Here is a 17,249-nt window from a genome sequence, read left to right as displayed (position 1 = left end):
TTTGGAGTGTGGGTTACGAGCATGAAGGTTCTGAATCTTGTCTTCTAGGTGGATGGACTTGCGTTTTCTAGATGCCCGCAACATTGGATTCGTTTTCCAGATCTTGCATTCTGAAGAAGACAATGCCTGCAGATTCTTGGAAAATCTACCATGGGGCGTGGGATTCTTGGTGTCCGAACACTTCGAATCGCTGGTACGGTAGCTGTTCAGCAAGTGAGCAAACCGGATCTCAATTTGGCAAAGCAATAGATTGAGGTAAGGTCAGCTGCAGCTCTGACGAAATTCTATCACTATGGGCAAATTCTCCCAATCAACCCTTGGCTCCATATCCCTTCAGCACTCTGATCAACGCTTTCTGTTCGCTTTTGGGATGGACGTGGTTCTTACGAAGCCAGGACAACACAGAAGTCACATCATTTCTCTTTGCCGATGGGTCGGCCCCCCTTTCACATAACAGCTTTGCTATGTCCTTTCGAGTCACAGAAGCAGCGCAAATCCCGCACAGAGTTTTGTGACAGTCCTGGGAATGTGCGTAACAGAGGGCTGTATGTAGCACTGTCTCGCCGTGATTCGTTCTTGCTCTTTTGTCCGCTCCGGCAGCAAGGAGCAGCTCAATACTTGTTCTATGGCCCCAGCGAGCAGCGTGAATTAGTGGTGTATAACCAGAGTCATCGCGTGCTTCCAGGTTTGCTCCAGCTTTTAATAGCACCTCAACTACCCCAGTATAGCCCCAATAGGCCGCGTCATGCAAAGGTGTTCTAACCTCATAATCTTTCACATTGACTGACGCTCCAGCTTTCAACAGCACCTCAACTACCCCAGTATAGCCCCAACAGGCCGCGTCATGCAAAGGTGTTCTACCCTTATTATCTTTCACATTGACTGACGCTCCAGCTTTCAACAGCTCGACTACCCAAGTATAGCCCCAACAGGCCGCGTCATGCAAAGGTGTTCCACCCTGATTGTCTTTCACATTGACTGACGCTCCAGCTTTCAACAGCACCTCGACTACCCCAGTACGGCCCCCAATGGCTCGCGTAATGCAAAGGTGTTCCACCGTTATTATCTTTCACATTGACTGACGCTCCAGCTTTCAACAGCACCTTAACTATCCCAGTATTACCCCGACCTAGCCGCGTGATGCAAAGGTGTATTACCCCGTATCATCTTTCACATTAACTGACGCTCCAGCTTTCGACAGCACCTCGACTACCTCAGTACGGCCCCAGAAGGCCGCCTCACTCAAAGGTGTAGAACAAAAATCGTTTTTTGCATCGACTGACGCTCCAGCTTTCAACAGAATACTAGCTACCTCGGTTTGGCCATTGAGCACGGCTAGAGAAAGCGATGTATTATTCTGCCTGCCCCTCGCATGGATATTCGCACCGGCTTTTAACAGACATTCTACTGTCGGTGCCCGACCCCAAGAAGCAGCCAGTGAAAGAGCAGTATACTGTTCTTCCTCGGATTTCTGTTCAATATCGACGCCATTTTTCAACAAGATTTCAACAACTGGTGTATTTCCCTTTACGGCAGCAAGGTGCAAAGCAGTAAGACCCATGTTTGTTCTTTACATTGATATCTGCATTTCGCTCGACAAGTAGATGGATCAGGGCGGTGTTTCCTCCATTCGAAAGAATGGTGCAGAGCCGTCTTTGCATTGGCATCTGTTGCGTTGACATCGGCGCCATTCTCCAGCAGATATAGAAGTGCCCCTTCTGTGTCAGAGCGGCTTCCCACGCCTTGCCCAGCTGCTGTCTTGGCCAGCTCAAGGAGTGCGTCATTGGAATTCCACTTCTTCGCCTCAAAGCTCATCATGAGAGCCGCCACTAACTCTTTTGCAGATTTCTTGTTGTAAGACGTACCCACGTTGGGGTCCGCTCGATGTCCAGTTGGAATCTGTTCGAAGGCTATATCGAGATCGAGGTCTTCCTGAACTACTGACAGATTTAATCTTTTCGTTGGGTTTCCGGTGTGCGAGCTTTTCCTCGAAGATATCCTTCGTCGGGGTTTTCCTTCTATTGTCCATTCTTTTCGGGGGGCCCGGATCCTTGCCAGTCTCTGAAGTAGACCCTGGCATTCCCGCTTCATTGGTCTGTTGCGACCGTCTGCGTCTATTCAAGCCGATACTGCTGACGCTGTCATCGGGCATCAGCTCACTGGCGCTATGAGATTCTGATCTCAGTCCCTCGTGATCAACGGTCAGGTGGGTGATCCACTCCTCAATGCCGCACTTTTTGGATTCTTCCGAGAGCTCTCCAGAGCTGGCAGATGAAGGATGTTGTCGATCTTTTCCACTCACAATGGTAGACTGCGACTCAATAACAGTACTTGCAGAGGCAATCACTGCCTCTGCAGTGCGCTTCAATTGCTGAGTATGTCCCGCAATATCAGGATTTCGGAAGCCCATCGGTAATTTGTCATCTTTAGTAGTCCACTGTGACGAGAGGTTTTCAACTTGCTTTACCAGACCTTCGACTTTCGAGACGAGAGGGAGGATGGTATCGATTTTTGGATTGATGACATTCAATACATTATCATTGGTCCGACAAATGATGGCCCTGTTAATAACTGAGCACAATGTTGAGCCATATATGGCAACGAGACTTACAACGCAGCTGTTTGGAGCCCCATTTCTGCGCAGATTCCGAAGTCAGCATCGTCCTTCGCGGATAATTTCTCGAGTTTGCAAGACAGATATAGGCACATGATAGGAGAAGAAACAGGGTCATTGCTCCCAGTTACGACCCCAAAAAGGGCCTGGATGGAGGACAACCAACTCCGAGAAGTACGTACGAAGGATGGTTGAGTGCCAATGAACTCTTGACTTGATGTTGCTGATCTCTTCTGAATTGATACTTAGTTGTACCTGCTTCACGGCCTTCTTGAAGCCATTTGTGACTTCGCTAGGAGGCCCGAGGCGATCAAGAACCTTCTGCAGAGCCTTGATTGTGCGCTGGGTATCTTGAATAGCATTGTGTATTGGGTCCCAAGCGCCATCTGTTCTGGACGAAGCATAACTTGTTTGAGCGATGACGGTATCTTTGGGAAACGCCTCGATATCCTCCAGCACCCGGGTCAGGCCTCGAACCTCTCCGTGGAGGTCCTCCAAGGACTTGCCAACCTTCTTCGCTGAGGTGATGAAGGTGTAGAGTGTCGTCGTGACAGAGTACAAGGTTTTAAGAGCCGGGCCGACAGCGGCCGCTATGGAGACTGGATCCATGTGCTATATCCGAGACAGTGCTCGAACTTAGTGATAGCGTTGATCGGTAAGTATGGACAAGCTGACATTTGATTTGGAGCTTTGGCGGGGTAATCAGGCAGCACACCACGCCTCGCTTGCGGCTGCCTTGTAGAAGTCTGGGCATTGATACAAGTACCTTGGTACCGGAGGTACAGTCTCAACTACAGCCTTGTAAAAGAAGCCGCGTCGCCGAAAGCGCCTCTGAAACATTCAACTGGGCCCTCTCCTTTTCATTTCGAATGATGGATCGAATTAGCACATGTAAGGTAAGAGACTATGGTATGACAGGACAGCATCGTACAGTAAGAGAACACGGTAGGGTAAAAGAACTTTGCAAAGTGAGAGAGTATCAGATACGGTAGAAGAATATCGTAGGGCGAGAGAGTACGGAGGCCCGCACACAAAGTCGAATGCCAAGACTTCTTCTACCTTACGCCAAGATCTTGGATAATGCCCTGCCTGGAGGTTGCCTTCGACTTCGGAACTGCGCCCATCCTGACCTCACTTTGGGGTCCATTGTCCCTACCAGGCCCAACGGAAGTCCGCCCTCCGCTACAGGGTCACCTTCCGAAAGTACATAGCGCTGATCCTGCCAAGCCAGGACCCCTGAGCCCCTGCCAAGGCCCCATCGTCACCGAGTCGACCCCGCCAACCCCTCCTTCCTTGATTTCTCTCCAAACATACGATCTCCTCGCTCTTCCACTCACTCACCCACTCATTCACCCACCTACCAACAACACCCACTCAACAGCCAACTTTTCCTACGATACAACAACCCCTACCAATTACACTCACCCACCCCAATCTACACGCAAGTCCCACCTCACACACAATGGACAACATCGAACAAGACGCCATGAAAGACATGTCCGGCGGCGGCGGAGGAGGAGGAGAAGGAGGAAATCAGCAGGGGGGAGGCCAGTCCAGTGGCATGGACAAGACCATCGATCAGGGTATGCCGCTCCCTTTCTCCCACCTCTCCACTTCACCTTCCCATCTCATCTCTCCACACCATCCCACCCCTCCACATCACCTCCCCGTTCCCATCTCTTCACCCCACTCTCCCATCCCATCCCATCCCATCCCCCCACCCCCATCCCTCCACCCACCACCACCACCCGCAACCCAACCCACACTAACGAACACGGCACCGCAGGCGTGGACAAAGTAGCCAGCGAAGAAGGCGTGCCGGGCATGGCGGACGGTGCCATCAACAAGGAGGTGAACTCCGAGGTTGGGAAGTTCACCTGAAAGGCGGCGCGGATAGGGTTGGTGCGAGGGGGGATGGGCTGGAGACGTACATACATACATGCGTACGGTTGATGCGTGTAGAGGGGACGAGGCATGGCAAGGAAAGGCAAGACAAGGCAAGGGAAGAAAAGATGAGATGAGATGAGAAAAGATGAGATGAGAAAAGGAGGGTGGAATCTTGCTCAAAGACAATCACAAGCAACTTTCACGCTGCAACTTCAGCTTCAGCTTCAGATCAGATACCCTCTCTACATCGCTATCCACAAAACCACCACATGCATCCATATCTACCAGAACAGCCAAATCGCCATCTTCCCCACGCCTAACCCTCGAAAGCCGCCCCTCTCACTTCCCACATCCTCATCCTCATCCATCCATCCATTCAGCACAGTCCCCATTTCTTTCCCAAACCCCCCCCCCATTCATTCCCACCCCCCCACCCTCCCATCCACCCCATCCCACACATCCATCAATCTCCCACACCAACAGCCCACCCTCCAAATTTCCAAAATTACATACACACATCAAGACAGCTCACACCACACGATCCCAAGCGAGCGGCGCTGTTCCCTTCTCCCGCTCGATCCGTGGCCGCTGTAGCGCAATGCCTTTCTTCTTCTTCTTCTTCTTCTTCTTCTTCTTCTTCTTCTTCTTCTTCTTCTTCTTCTTCTTCTTCTTCTTCTTCTTCTTCTTCTTCTTCTTCTTCTTCTTCTTCTTCTTCACAGCGCGCGACGCGTACCGCCAACGAGTCTTTCTCTAGACATACGTCTTGCCGTCCGCTTGTATCATACCCGACCGATCGATCCTCCTCGTAGGCGGACACCTCACATCCGCAGGTGGTAGCAATTCTAACATGGTTGGTTGGTTGCTTGGTTGGTTGGGTAGGTATCCGAGTCTGATCTCTTGCTCTCTTTCTTTCTTTCTTTTTTTCTTTCTTCCTTCTACAACAGACAGATAGACAGATAGATAGATAGAAAGACAGATAGACAGCCAACTCCACAACGGAACCCCGGGACGGGTTTCAAATCCAAGTGCGTCGTTCCCCCGTCATGGGCCAGCCCGCGCTCTCCATCTTCTTCCTCATCCGGCGGGAGCGCTCCTCGCGCGCGATGTTGTCCACGTCGTTGAAGGCGTTGAAGCGGGACACGCCGGCCGGCTTGTTCTTTTGTGGCGTTCGTGTTTCCGTCGCGCGCTCGATGTCGTAGATATCGTGTCCCTCCTCCTCCTCCCTCCTCCTCCTCGTTTCTCCCGTCACGGATCGGCATCGGCTCGTCCGTGAGATCGGGAGGTATGGGTTGGTTGGCGCCGAAGGAACTCCTTTCTGTCTGGTAGCCCTTCCGTAGCAAGTGGCGGAGAGTCTCTGTCGGTTGCGTTGACGGCAGCGACTCGTCCTGGAAGTCGGGAGGTAAAGGTTGGTTGAAGCCCCAGGAACTCGAGGCCGTATGCCTCCCTCTGCGGATTATGTCCCGGAAAGGTCTCAGACCGGCGTTCTCCTGAGCCGGTGGAGCAGTGTTGTGACGGGGCCATTGTTTCAAAGACCATCTGTTCTGGCGGTCCGTGGACTCGGGCTCGGGGCTGGGACGGGCTACGCGGCCGGCTGTGGAAGGTGTGCTGCGCTCGGTGTCGAGTATGCCAAAGATTGCGAAATCGAGGAGGGGTTGCATAGCGGCGAAACAGGCGCAGAGGACCCCGGTGCTGGTTTCGAGGGCGGTCCAGACGCTGAGGTCGATGAGATCATCTGTGGAGGAGGTCTTAGCTATTTACGTTAGGGGGGGGGGTCTCTGGGTTCGCGCACAGGTAAAGTCAACCGAATGTTTATGGACGGCAATGGTGTTCAAACGAAGAGTAGCCGCGATGATGACGCTGGAAAGTGCTCGTTAGCGAGTTGGACTGTCCTGGGGATCGCTTGTTACTCACAAGCCGCCAAGGATGAAGACGAACAGAAGTCCAGCCTTGTGTGACGATAGAGTGATGTGGGATCTCCACAGATAGGGCAGGGGTAGAATCATGATCACGACATCCAAGATGATGTTGGGTATTTGTATGCCCAGGAAGTAATGCAAGGTATTAACGCAGGCTTTGTTCGTAATCTGGGTGTCCCAATAGGCATTGATGGGATTGCAATTGAATATTATCACCACCAGTGTCGTTATTCCCCAAAATATGACTGACACACCAATCGTCGCGGCGTATATTTTGAGTCGAGGGACATGGAAGATGCGGTAGAGTAAGGACAGTATCGAGCATTTGATGAGGACCACGGATAGTGGGTACATTATTTCCGAAGCGTAAAGGTAGATCCAGAAGTGCCTGATATCGGAGGCTGTCGCCCACTGTACATGCTTTCCGACATTGAAATGCTGTACACCTGAGGAAGCGAACTTTCAGTCGCCAAAGCTATGCACGCATGGGTGTGCTTCTTACAGTATATCATTAAGATACTAGGGATCCATGCCACAGGCTTTTTGCGAATGTCAGTCGCATGTTCCCAGAGAAAGTTGCGCGGGCATCACTTACCAAGGCGATGAAAATCAACCAATCATCCCACGAGAGTTGCACCCCGGATAATCTCCTAGAAGCAAAGCGAAGGGCCACCGCTATAGCCGACAAAGCGATCATAACAGAACATACTCGGACGAGATGGGGACCTTTATTCGCATAGATGTCGAAACCTGGAGCATTTGAAAAGCTAAGGTAAGACATCAATGAGGGTGACGGGCAGCGACGACGTTGAAGACGAAGGAGAAAAGACACATTGGTACATGCAGTCCTAACTGACTTCTCCAGATAGAAACGCGAAGTCGCGATCCATGGGCCGAGTCTGAGGTACCCAAGGACCCCGCCGAGAGCACAGAACCAGCGCCGGCCACAGAAAGGCAAAATTAAATATAATAGTCATTGAAACACGAGTCAGTGCCGGGAAAGTTAAAGTTCCCTGAGATGACGAGGCACAGCGACGTGAACCTCTGAACCAGAAACACTACCCGACCCGTGAGCCAGTCTAGACCACAAATGGGCAGAGAAGCAACGGGGAAATTGATTCGGGCCTATGAATCGTTGGTAATTGCCACGAGACACGGCTAGAGCCGAGTTGAGCCGCCAACGTGCATTTGCACATGATTGATATATCTCTGACGGACAGGGTACATCTCTGTTTCAAGTCATTGTCAGATTTCCTTGCTACCTTCTGTCTCGTTCCGAAGCCGGTGTAGTCACTGTATCGACCAACGTTTCGACCTTGCCATGGCGTCAAACCAAATCCAGTGGCTAGAAAGTCGAGTCCCTCTAGGAAGAGGATGTCTCCATCGAAATTGGCAAGTTGAGGTAAGGTAAGGTAAGGTAGTCTGGTAGCTAAAACTCCAAGCTTTTTCCTTTGTAGCTCTCCCGTACCGAGATCGCTAGCTCCGGAGAAATGGAAGCATTGACCAAGTGGGTACTGACGATGATTGGTCAATGCATCCTACTTTCAAAGCTTGTGACGAGCTTGTGTAAAATTAAAGCAGATGGTATACGATATGGTAAAGCGAGCTTGCCGACAGCAAAGACCGATGAAACGCTTCAATTTTACTTTACCATCGTCTGAGAACGAAAAGGGTCAAAAGCACCTCTTCCACAAGTACAGAACCTTTGCGCCGAGCGAAAACACAAAAAAGCACCTCAGCTTCTCTGAAGAGAGCAAATGGAAACGGTGGCGGAAAAAGAGGCCCGTGACCAGAATTTGGATGTAAACAAGCTACCACTCGCACAAATCAAATAGGTACTTAAAAAGGCATTCTCCATAAGCCAAATTGCGTTCTCGTATTCGAGAGTTCTGCACATTTCAAATGTGAAATGAGACTTAGGTACGACAAGCAGACAGCACTTCCGTAGTTCCTCCTAGCCGGTGATCCTATAGACTGTAACGGACTTCATCATTATTTGTTAAACATTTCACATCTCTCTTTCTGGAATCATCGGAGCCGAGGCCCAAAGAGTCGAGCGGTGGAGCGATATCATCTTGAGTACGGTGACGTTGAATGGTGAGCGATTGAAGTCGCCGGCAATAACCTTCAAGATCTAGTGGCGAGACTGGCTGCCGGCTTGGTCCGAGAAGGACCGCCCGGCAACATTGGCTTCTAGATGCTCCAAAGGCACTTCTTCAGACCTCTCAAAACGAATGGTGATAGCAGTATCGGACAAGGCAGCATTGACCACGCGTCCGGTGTCCAAGTTTGAAACTTTAGTATCATCAGACAATCGCTTCTCCATATGAGGCTCTGAGCAGCTCTGCCTACCCGGCTGCGTGGTACTTGTCAGGAACCGCTGGAGCGTCACAAGTCCTCTTACCATCTGATGATGAAGCAGACGTCTGAATGACAAGGATGGTGGAGATTTATTGACATTGAATGGCGCCTGCTTGAAGAGAGAGAGAACCCTGGAGTTGAGCCGATCGACTGCCAAGCATTCACCTACTCTACCTCAGCACGTGCTCAGGTTTCATCTGTATCTTTCCGTGCCAAGGCTTGGCGTGCATTCAATTCACAAAAGCGGCGACCTTTCGGCTTTTTCTTTTCTCCCAAGTCACATTGCACCTGCTGTTTGCAGGAATGCTGGTGCAATGATGTGAAGTGAATTGGAAGATTGAAAAGGATCCAAAACTCTCCTTCGTGGTTATGTCCTTCAGCTTTAAGGTTTGTGGTCTAGATTTATTTCACAGACGCCAAGGACGATCAAAAGCTACGTAATGCCTCGGGCCTCAGAATGCGGGGATATGGGACATCACGGCGTTCGTCAGCTTTTCTTTCCTCTCAAACACTCCTCTCTCATTGCTCAATTGATCCTCTCATCAATCGCCCTTGCAGTGTCCTTCCTGCTATCTTCCTATTACTTCTCAATCGTGTATTCTATGTTCAAAAATCATGGTAGACGGTAAATCCATTGCCCAGAGCCGGCTAGGCCAAGTCAAGGACTTCCTTACACTGAACAAGACCGCTACGACCATCCCTTTCGACCCCAATTGCACCAAGTTTCCACAGCGGAAAGACGTTCCACAAGCCCCTTATGCACCTCCAGGAGTGCCGACGGCTTGGGTATGGGGCGAAACTGATTTCGTAGGGCGTCTCAATCTATTGACGCCGACGAGGGTTAAGGCTGCCGCGGCAAGCGAAATCAAGACGGGCGACATTGTCTCATTGAAGTAAGCCAGCCGCTATGGTCAACAGGGGCGTGCTAAAAGCAAGACTGTAGTCTCCCATTAAATCATCCGGAAGTTCCAGCTTTTGCCCGAGAAAGCTTCAAACACGAGATCAAGACTCTGGCCGAGAATATTGCATACGATGACAAATACGAGTTGAACACTCAGAGTGGGACGCAATGGGACGGGTTCAGACATGTTCGTCTCACCAAAAACCGGCGTACGTCTTGATGTCCGCTAAAGGCTTCTCAGTTTGGCTGGATACCCGCCCCAACCTTCTACAACAACACCCACGGCGAGGACATTGTCGGTCCCAAAGCGAACCACAAATGCTCCATCCACCATTGGTCAGACCACGGCATTGCAGGTCGTGGTATCCTCCTTGACTACCGCTCTTACGCAGAGAAGAAAGGCGTCGCTCTGAATTCATACGAAGCGGATCGCATATCATATGCAGAGCTCGAGGCTTGCGGAAGAGACCAAGGCATCGATATAAGGCCTCAAGCGCAAGGAGGTGATATACAGATTGGCGACATGTTGTTCATCAGAAGCGGCTTCATCAAAACATACTACAGCAAGCCGGTAGAGGAAAGGAACCAGCTAGCACTACGACATCATGAGCTAGGGGAGAATGATGGCCAGCGGTACGCGGGCGTCAAGCAGGAGGATGCGATGCTAGACTGGTTACACGATTGTTACTTTGCCACTGTTGCGGGAGATAGCCCGACCTTTGAGGCGTGGCCTTCGAATCAAGGTCTCTGTCTAAGTCTCGTCTTGGAGTGAAGCCATGCTAACCCTGTTTGACAGAGTATTACATCCACGAGTACCTGCTTGCGATGTGGGGCTGGTAAGAGATTGGACCGACTAGCCATAGAGCCCTTCAAAGACTAACTTGCGGGTCTTAGTCCTCTCGGAGAAATGGTCGACCTCGAAAAGCTGGCGCAGACCTGTAGAGAGAAGAACAGGTGGACTTTCTTCGTTACTAGCGCGGCCGCAAATGTCCCTGGTGAGACGTTACTCCTGCCCCTTCATTGCTTGTGCTAGACCGTGCTAATGCTGGACATAGGTGGCGTTGCCTCGCATGTGAATGGTACCGCTATTTTCTAGTCATCTGCTAACGCGAGGAGCCCTTCCCAAGCTTCATACGCGATGACTGTACATATATGCTTTTTAACGATCTCCATGAGCGAAGATGTCTTGTTGATCTTATATCGCAATGGTCAATTCCCGTACCATGGTACCCACGTGGGACCGAGCTGTCCGAGTCATTTAATTTTTGGCTATGAGAATTCGAGCCTTTTTCAAAGGACATCATAAAGAGTTGGTACACTATTTTTCCATCTCTTTAGTCTTCAAGTCCCCCCTTAAGACTCCACCACGTTAGAGACAACACATCAAAAAAAGCAATCTACGACTTCTCCGGCGATTCCAAAACAATCCACATGGACGGGAAAACTTTCAACCACCTCCAAGAAGACGACCTCATCAGCGACCAGTAGCAGACAACAAGAACAACAACCATAAAGACCACTAGCACACACACAACAGCAATAAAATCAACCGAGGAATCCAGCACCACCACCGCCACCAAAGGGACCTCCACCAACAAAGTCACTTCAACCAGCAAAGCCTGCAAAGACCGTGCGTCGAGAACGAGTTCTTATGAAGCCGACATCGAAGCACTCAAGCCCGCTGAGATTGCGGTCTCTCCGTACTTAGCCGGAGCTCCGACCGCGCTGCCAAATGCCGAGAAGGGCGGCGGGGTGCGCGACGTGATACAACTTGTTTGGTGGATCTGGGTGCCAATCTTTCGTGTATATAGTCTTAATCCACCGGGAGATCTCTACGTTCCCGAGCTTTCACTTACCGTACCTCATATATTTGAAAAGTCTTTTCTCATCTTATCTCTCGGTCAGCGTATCTCTCTCTCTCTCTCTCTCTCTCTCTCTCAACTTTGGCCCTGGTGTTCCATCGTCCACTATCCATCATCCTTCTCACCCACTGTCGCATCCACCCGCTTCAGCCATCGCGACTCCAGACAGATTTACTGCTGTAGACCCCAAGAGCTCATCCCCCATTCGAGCCGTAAATCATCTAACCTCCCCCAACCGAGGCGCAACCCGATATCCCACGCTATTTCCAAAACAGAAACGCCGACATCGATCATCCAAATCCCCCAGACGGGGCCTCCAACCTGCGACTCCTTAGCGCCATACCCCGTAGGCGCGGCCCACCGTCTAGATTGTCTAAAAGGGATGAACGATCGGATCCAAAGAGCGTTGAATAAGCCGTGACGGCTCAAAACCCCATGCTCCAGTAGAGTAAACAGCGGGGTAGGCGCCATGACCGTGTCCGGACCGAAATTGCGGATCCCGTGGGAAATCCAACGATGACCCCGTCTCATATCTGGACAGAAGTGTCACGGTGGCAAGTGCAGATATCTGTCGGCAACACAGGCCGTGTGTATAGTATACTCGTTTTGCACTGGCAGGTGGCCCCTGTCGTTCGAATTCGTCTCGTTCAGAGCCGCAGCACCCTTCGTCCCACCCCCCACGCCTGCATGGACCTACTATTAAGTCTCTACAGTGTAGGCGTGGGAGTCTCTTGGTACTGAGGTATGAGAGTAGGCTCGTTCGAGCTTGCTAGCCCGGGCTTTGAGACGGCGCGGTTACTTGTTTACGTTTTATGGGTGTGTATATGCATGCTCGTGATGTTGTTTGCTTGGGAAGCTCGTTGACAGAAGCCAGGGGTTCATCGGGCCCACTATCCTCTTGTGTCTAACTCTTTGGAACGTCAACTGCAATTCTTTTCCGGATTTACCTTGTTTTTTTTGCAATCACTCCTACGGGCGAGATCTCTCATGATTGTTCTATATTGAAATGCGTATCAAATGTCACTAGCATGGTCCATTATGAGATTTCGTACCCGGGTCCTGAGCTGATGACTTCTATCTTCAAGCTCATCGCTGTTATTGTCTTTGCTCATGATTCGAGGATATTACAGAGGCTGGTGCCGATAATGTCGCTGCTTCAATGGGATGTCCCTCCTGAGCATCTGATATCTGACATAAAATCGTGCGACATGTCGACGGGGTGAGCAACAGGAGCGAATGGAAGACTCCGAAGGGTTTGACAGCACCAAGAATTAGAAAAGTACAAGTAGATACAACTGCTGGCGCCGGATATGCTGCGACATGCTATCAATCTAGATCAAACCTAAGAATTGCCACTTGAGGACTCGGGCGCAGAAATCGCATCTTGAAGTGGAACGGCCTTCTCAACCCCGTCTTGCGGTGGCGTACTCGATGTCGACGGCCTTGTTCCATCGTGACCTACGATTGCCCAAGCTGCTTTGTCTTCTTCATCCGTTCGTGTCGGGAAAGGGAACGATAGGCATAAGATATGATAAGCGAACCTGTATCATAATGAGCCCGCGCGTCGATGTGATAAAAGTTGGACGTCGAGACTCACCCAGAGAAGAGAAGTCCCTCGAGCCAGCCCAAGGAGGTGAAATCCACGTAGTTGCGTGATACTCCTTTGATCATGGGATTGATTTGGTAGGCGAGACCGGGGATTTGTGGTACCATACCGACAGTGAATGCTGCCACTGCTCGCACATTGATGCCTGCTGTGTACCAGTAGAGGCCGGATGGTTTGTAAAGCTGGTAGACATTCAATTCGCCGGACCTTCTGACTAGGAAGAAGTCGGATAGGAGGACTATGTCAACACGTTAGAGACCACCGAATGAGAAACAGCATTCGACCTACCCCCAGCGACAGGCCCAAGAAACGGCGCCGAGTATCCGTTGAGGAACGCCAAGAAGCTCTGAGCGCTCGCCTCGATTTTCCAAGGGCAGATGGCGAAGCCGAGGATTGCACAGAGAAATTGCCCGCGTCTCAGGTTCATGTATTTCGGGAAAAGCGCCATGGTGTCGTTGGCGAAAGGGACTGAGTTCCCAGCCACGTTCGTCCCAATCATGGCGAAGGCGAAGAGAAAACCGACGAAGAACTTTGCAGCCCGATTATTCCACATGAGAACGATCGTGAGCGGGTTCCACTGGATTTGCCCATATATGACTTGCGACGAGGCTGCCATGACGACGCCGAGGAAGTAGATGAGCGTCATGCATACTGGAAGACAGATGGCTTGAGCAATGGTGGCAGTCCGCGGATTACGGGCGTAGCGCGTCAGGTCAGGGATGTTGATGGCAAAGGTTGAACTGGCGGAAATGGCGGTCGTGATGGCGTAGCAAAAGGCATAGCCCAGAGACATTCCATCCTCGATCTTATTCGGTATTCGGAGTAAAGGGCCAAAACCGTGCGAAGCAGTCACCGCCCATGTGAACAGACAGATGCCGAAGATTGGCATGATGATCACTTTGACCAGGAAGATCCAGCGCAGTGCGGGCATACTGAGGAACAGAAAGGGGAGAGACGCAAGCCAGAAGATGGTAAAGCTGAGGAGTTCAGCAGCCGTGATATCGGCACTTGTTGGTAAAGCATCTGTGTGCCAGTTGGCGAAGGATGGCCATATGGCTTCAATCATGGCTTGGACTGCAAGACTGCCTAGGTAGGCTTGGATGCCGTACCATATGGGAGCAACAATTGCCCGGATGATGATGGGAAGGCATGAACCTCGTAAGCCGAAGGATCTAAGACGAGAATAAGTTATCGCCAGAGAATTTTGAGGACTGTCATACGCTCTCGAGATGACTGGAAAATTGATTGAGTACTGACGTACGTTAGCGCACTGTAGGTTCAATGCAGGAAACCACGATCACCGGGGATTCAAATCTTGTGAGACGGAAGGACACAGCGGCTGATTGTTACCTTGGAGCCAATATAGCCAGTACCACAACATGCCATCATGACCAAGATATTACCAATCAGATAGGCTATGAGAGCTATGCCAGGATTGAGACCCAATGCGACACTTGCTGATGCAGTCTGAATCTGGGAAGCAGAAAAGCCTTCAGCGATCCAGAAGCCTCCGACATGGTACCACTCCCACTTCTTCTGATTCCTCGGGACTGGATCTAAGTCTGAATTGCTCCAGCGGGAGATTTGGCCTTCGGCTGTGAAAGAGCCTGAAGAAGGTTGGAGAATCAGGCGTCGGCGGTGGAAGGACTTGAGCCTCTCCATATTGCTCTTGGATCAAGCTGGCTTGAACGACAAGGAATGGGGTTTGAGTGCACAGTTAAGATTGCACAGAGACAGTTACGGTGTAAAGATATTTGAGGTCCCCTTCTAAACCCCATATCTTCGAGGACAGCGAAGTTCTGCTGATTCACGGACCTAGAATGCGCATATGCATGATGATATCATGATGGGCCGTGGCCTCTGCGCCAACCGCGAGGTGACCAATGGATTTGCATGTAATGCTGCAGGTTACCTCATACATATAGTGGGATGAGGGAGATATAGTAACGAATATTCAATGCCTAAAGCAATAAACAATTCGCACGCGAGCTACATGTCGTAATAGTTTTTTGAATGCCGTATTCAAGATATGAAGATGGGATTCGAAGCGAGTCTGACAATTTTCAGCTTGTCAATCATGTAATTAACGGACTTGATGATGCAAAGCCACAAAACATTGCGTTCTTTTGCTGCGATACTTCCAGACATAAATGCTTCATGTAGAGTACAAGGTCTCAAAGAAAGTCATCCACGCAAAGTCCACGCAACACATTTCTGCTAAATCTTGTCAAGCCTGGCGGTGAAGAACTCTCTAGCCGTGGTCTTCAATGCAATGTGTAATACCTTTCGGCCTCCCTAATGCTGCAGGCTCACCTCATACACATAGTGGGAATGAAGCTTTGGGGTGGCGTAATAGCATAGCTACTCATAACTATCCACCACATCATCAAGCCGATGGAGACAGTCATCGTCCTTCTTGGCACATAGATGCAAATGAAGACAAGCCGCAACGGGATCTTTAGAGGTGGGCATGAAGTTGTTAGGCGGAGATGCTTTCAAGATTGGCATCCTGTAGGGCTGAAAATGCTTGGCGAGGAGGGTGTGATTCCAGCATGATTCACTCATTGATGGGCAACAGCCCGGCTGTATAAGGTACCACTACGTGATAGAGGGAAATAATCGCGGCGCGGATTATCGTCACGGCAGTCACCCAGAGAATAGGCGACAGAAACAGGAACTGTTGTACCCAAGTCAGACCGGCTCATTCTGAGACAGACAAGCCTTACCTGGAGGCCTACTGCTTCCGGTACGGTGCCCATTCTCCGTAAGAATGGAAAACAGCAACCTGGCAATTGTCATTGACCGTGCTCAGTCCAGAGAGGTATTGCTGTGGGTGAAAAGACCTACTATAAATATTGACACCAGTCTCGGCGAGTGCGAAGATCTGCGATCATCCATCATCAGTGGATAAGGCTTGATCCGTGACGCTTGAGGGATGCTCACCAGACCCAGTACTGTCAAGTAATCATGAAGCGCAAAAGTTTGGGTTCTTATGTTTCGTGCCCAAAATCTCAGTCCCACAGCGGCGGTTGCGAAGCTGGAGAAGACTACAAGGAGGATGAAGTGAGCGACATGGTTTTGCATTTCCTCAGGTGCGTAGCCGGATTTTGCGGAGTTCAGAGCTCCTTGTGCTGTGACTTTTGACATCGAAGGAAACAGGAGCAAGTGGAACTCAAGGGTGACGGCTCGGAATGGGAGAAGAGTCAAGATTGGTGTGTCGTGATATAAGAGACTACTCCAATGACACAGTAAAGCCGGATAGAAGATATCGGAAGATATAGAAGCATTAGTAAAAGCTGGAAGCACGAAGGATTGTATGCCAAGAAAAGGACACTTAGACACGGTCGCAGTTGCAGAAGGGACTGGCACTACCTAGTTGCGCAAAAATGCGATCAGAACATGTGGAAGAGCAGTACCTAAACAAAAACCGTAGCAAGGCTGCGAGGCACTGCGTTCCCTTATCATGCCTTCGTCTTGAGAGAGAATGGGGCGTTTGATTCGGCGATAAGCGTGTCTCTCAGCTTGCATTGCCTGCTGGTAACTTTCAGCCTCTTCCCTCTTCCTCGGTTAGAAGGCCCCGCCGCGGAAGTGTACAGAACGAAGTGATCATGGCGTATTCCAACACATGAAACGAGCATTGTATAATCAGCAGGTCCCATTCAATGTGTGCGCCGCCGCAAGATGGGAGAAGGTACAAGAAACTGCGTAGACAGGCACGAACAAAACGCACAGTATCTGCGAAAGGGGCTGGTGCTGACGCTTTCGGAGCAGCATCCACTTCAGCCGCACCGAGGGAGCATCATAAGTACAGAGAGGGGTTCTCTCCTGATACGAGGGAAAAGAAGATAGGTTGGTGGGGTATTGACGGATAGCCCCGGATATGAAGAAGGCGCATCCCGAGCTGCAGAATCCTGCGAACCATCACGGTAAGTGGGTTCCGGCGTTCCAACCGCGCTCTGGGTTTTATTTACTGTATAGCACCAGCCGCATCATCGGCACAGTCTGGGCCCCATTTGTGGTCAAAGGTTTTGCGGCTTAATTAGCGTGCGTGTGAGCGTGTGTGGAGGTGCGGCTCCTGTGTACTAAGCACTGCTCCCATAGA

General features: G+C 50.7%; 7 protein-coding genes across 7 annotated transcripts; 3 read left to right on the top strand and 4 right to left on the bottom strand.

Annotated features, from left to right (window-relative positions):
• Nucleotides 1–429: 429 nt before the first annotated feature.
• Nucleotides 430–886, top strand: HO173_012937 (uncharacterized protein; the record flags this gene model as incomplete). The annotated part of the gene is made up of 3 exons (XM_037314766.1): nt 430–685; nt 738–753; nt 853–886. 3 exons carry the CDS (start codon nt 430–432, stop codon nt 884–886), a joined length of 306 nt encoding a protein of 101 aa, XP_037158292.1.
• A 918-nt stretch (nt 887–1,804) lies between these two features.
• HO173_012936 (uncharacterized protein) lies at nt 1,805–3,223 on the bottom strand (the record flags this gene model as incomplete). Its single annotated transcript, XM_037314765.1, has 3 exons — nt 1,805–2,561; nt 2,612–2,636; nt 2,797–3,223. 3 exons carry the CDS (start codon nt 3,221–3,223, stop codon nt 1,805–1,807), a joined length of 1,209 nt encoding a protein of 402 aa, XP_037158291.1.
• An 853-nt stretch (nt 3,224–4,076) lies between these two features.
• On the top strand, nt 4,077–4,495 carry HO173_012935 (uncharacterized protein; the record flags this gene model as incomplete). The annotated part of the gene is made up of 2 exons (XM_037314764.1): nt 4,077–4,197; nt 4,401–4,495. The coding sequence occupies 2 exons, from the start codon at nt 4,077–4,079 to the stop codon at nt 4,493–4,495; spliced, it is 216 nt and encodes a 71-aa protein (XP_037158290.1).
• A 941-nt stretch (nt 4,496–5,436) lies between these two features.
• HO173_012934 (uncharacterized protein) lies at nt 5,437–6,771 on the bottom strand (the record flags this gene model as incomplete). The annotated part of the gene is made up of 3 exons (XM_037314763.1): nt 5,437–6,233; nt 6,291–6,358; nt 6,413–6,771. 3 exons carry the CDS (start codon nt 6,769–6,771, stop codon nt 5,437–5,439), a joined length of 1,224 nt encoding a protein of 407 aa, XP_037158289.1.
• Nucleotides 6,772–9,393: 2,622 nt separating this feature from the next.
• Nucleotides 9,394–10,775, top strand: HO173_012933 (uncharacterized protein; the record flags this gene model as incomplete). The annotated part of the gene is made up of 6 exons (XM_037314762.1): nt 9,394–9,671; nt 9,722–9,866; nt 9,921–10,422; nt 10,476–10,515; nt 10,574–10,674; nt 10,735–10,775. The coding sequence occupies 6 exons, from the start codon at nt 9,394–9,396 to the stop codon at nt 10,773–10,775; spliced, it is 1,107 nt and encodes a 368-aa protein (XP_037158288.1).
• A 2,108-nt stretch (nt 10,776–12,883) lies between these two features.
• On the bottom strand, nt 12,884–14,809 carry HO173_012932 (uncharacterized protein; the record flags this gene model as incomplete). Its single annotated transcript, XM_037314761.1, has 4 exons — nt 12,884–13,082; nt 13,139–13,385; nt 13,436–14,399; nt 14,498–14,809. 4 exons carry the CDS (start codon nt 14,807–14,809, stop codon nt 12,884–12,886), a joined length of 1,722 nt encoding a protein of 573 aa, XP_037158287.1.
• Nucleotides 14,810–15,881: 1,072 nt separating this feature from the next.
• Nucleotides 15,882–16,294, bottom strand: HO173_012931 (uncharacterized protein; the record flags this gene model as incomplete). The annotated part of the gene is made up of 2 exons (XM_037314760.1): nt 15,882–16,031; nt 16,091–16,294. 2 exons carry the CDS (start codon nt 16,292–16,294, stop codon nt 15,882–15,884), a joined length of 354 nt encoding a protein of 117 aa, XP_037158286.1.
• Nucleotides 16,295–17,249: the final 955 nt, after the last annotated feature.

This window comes from Letharia columbiana (assembly GCF_014066305.1).
Source record: "Letharia columbiana isolate WasteWater2 chromosome Unknown xfSc0000006_s0, whole genome shotgun sequence".
NCBI classification, from domain to species: Eukaryota; Fungi; Ascomycota; class Lecanoromycetes; order Lecanorales; family Parmeliaceae; genus Letharia; species Letharia columbiana.
The sequence above is the reverse complement of the archived record's forward strand: the minus strand, read 5'-3'. Positions and strand labels throughout refer to the sequence as shown.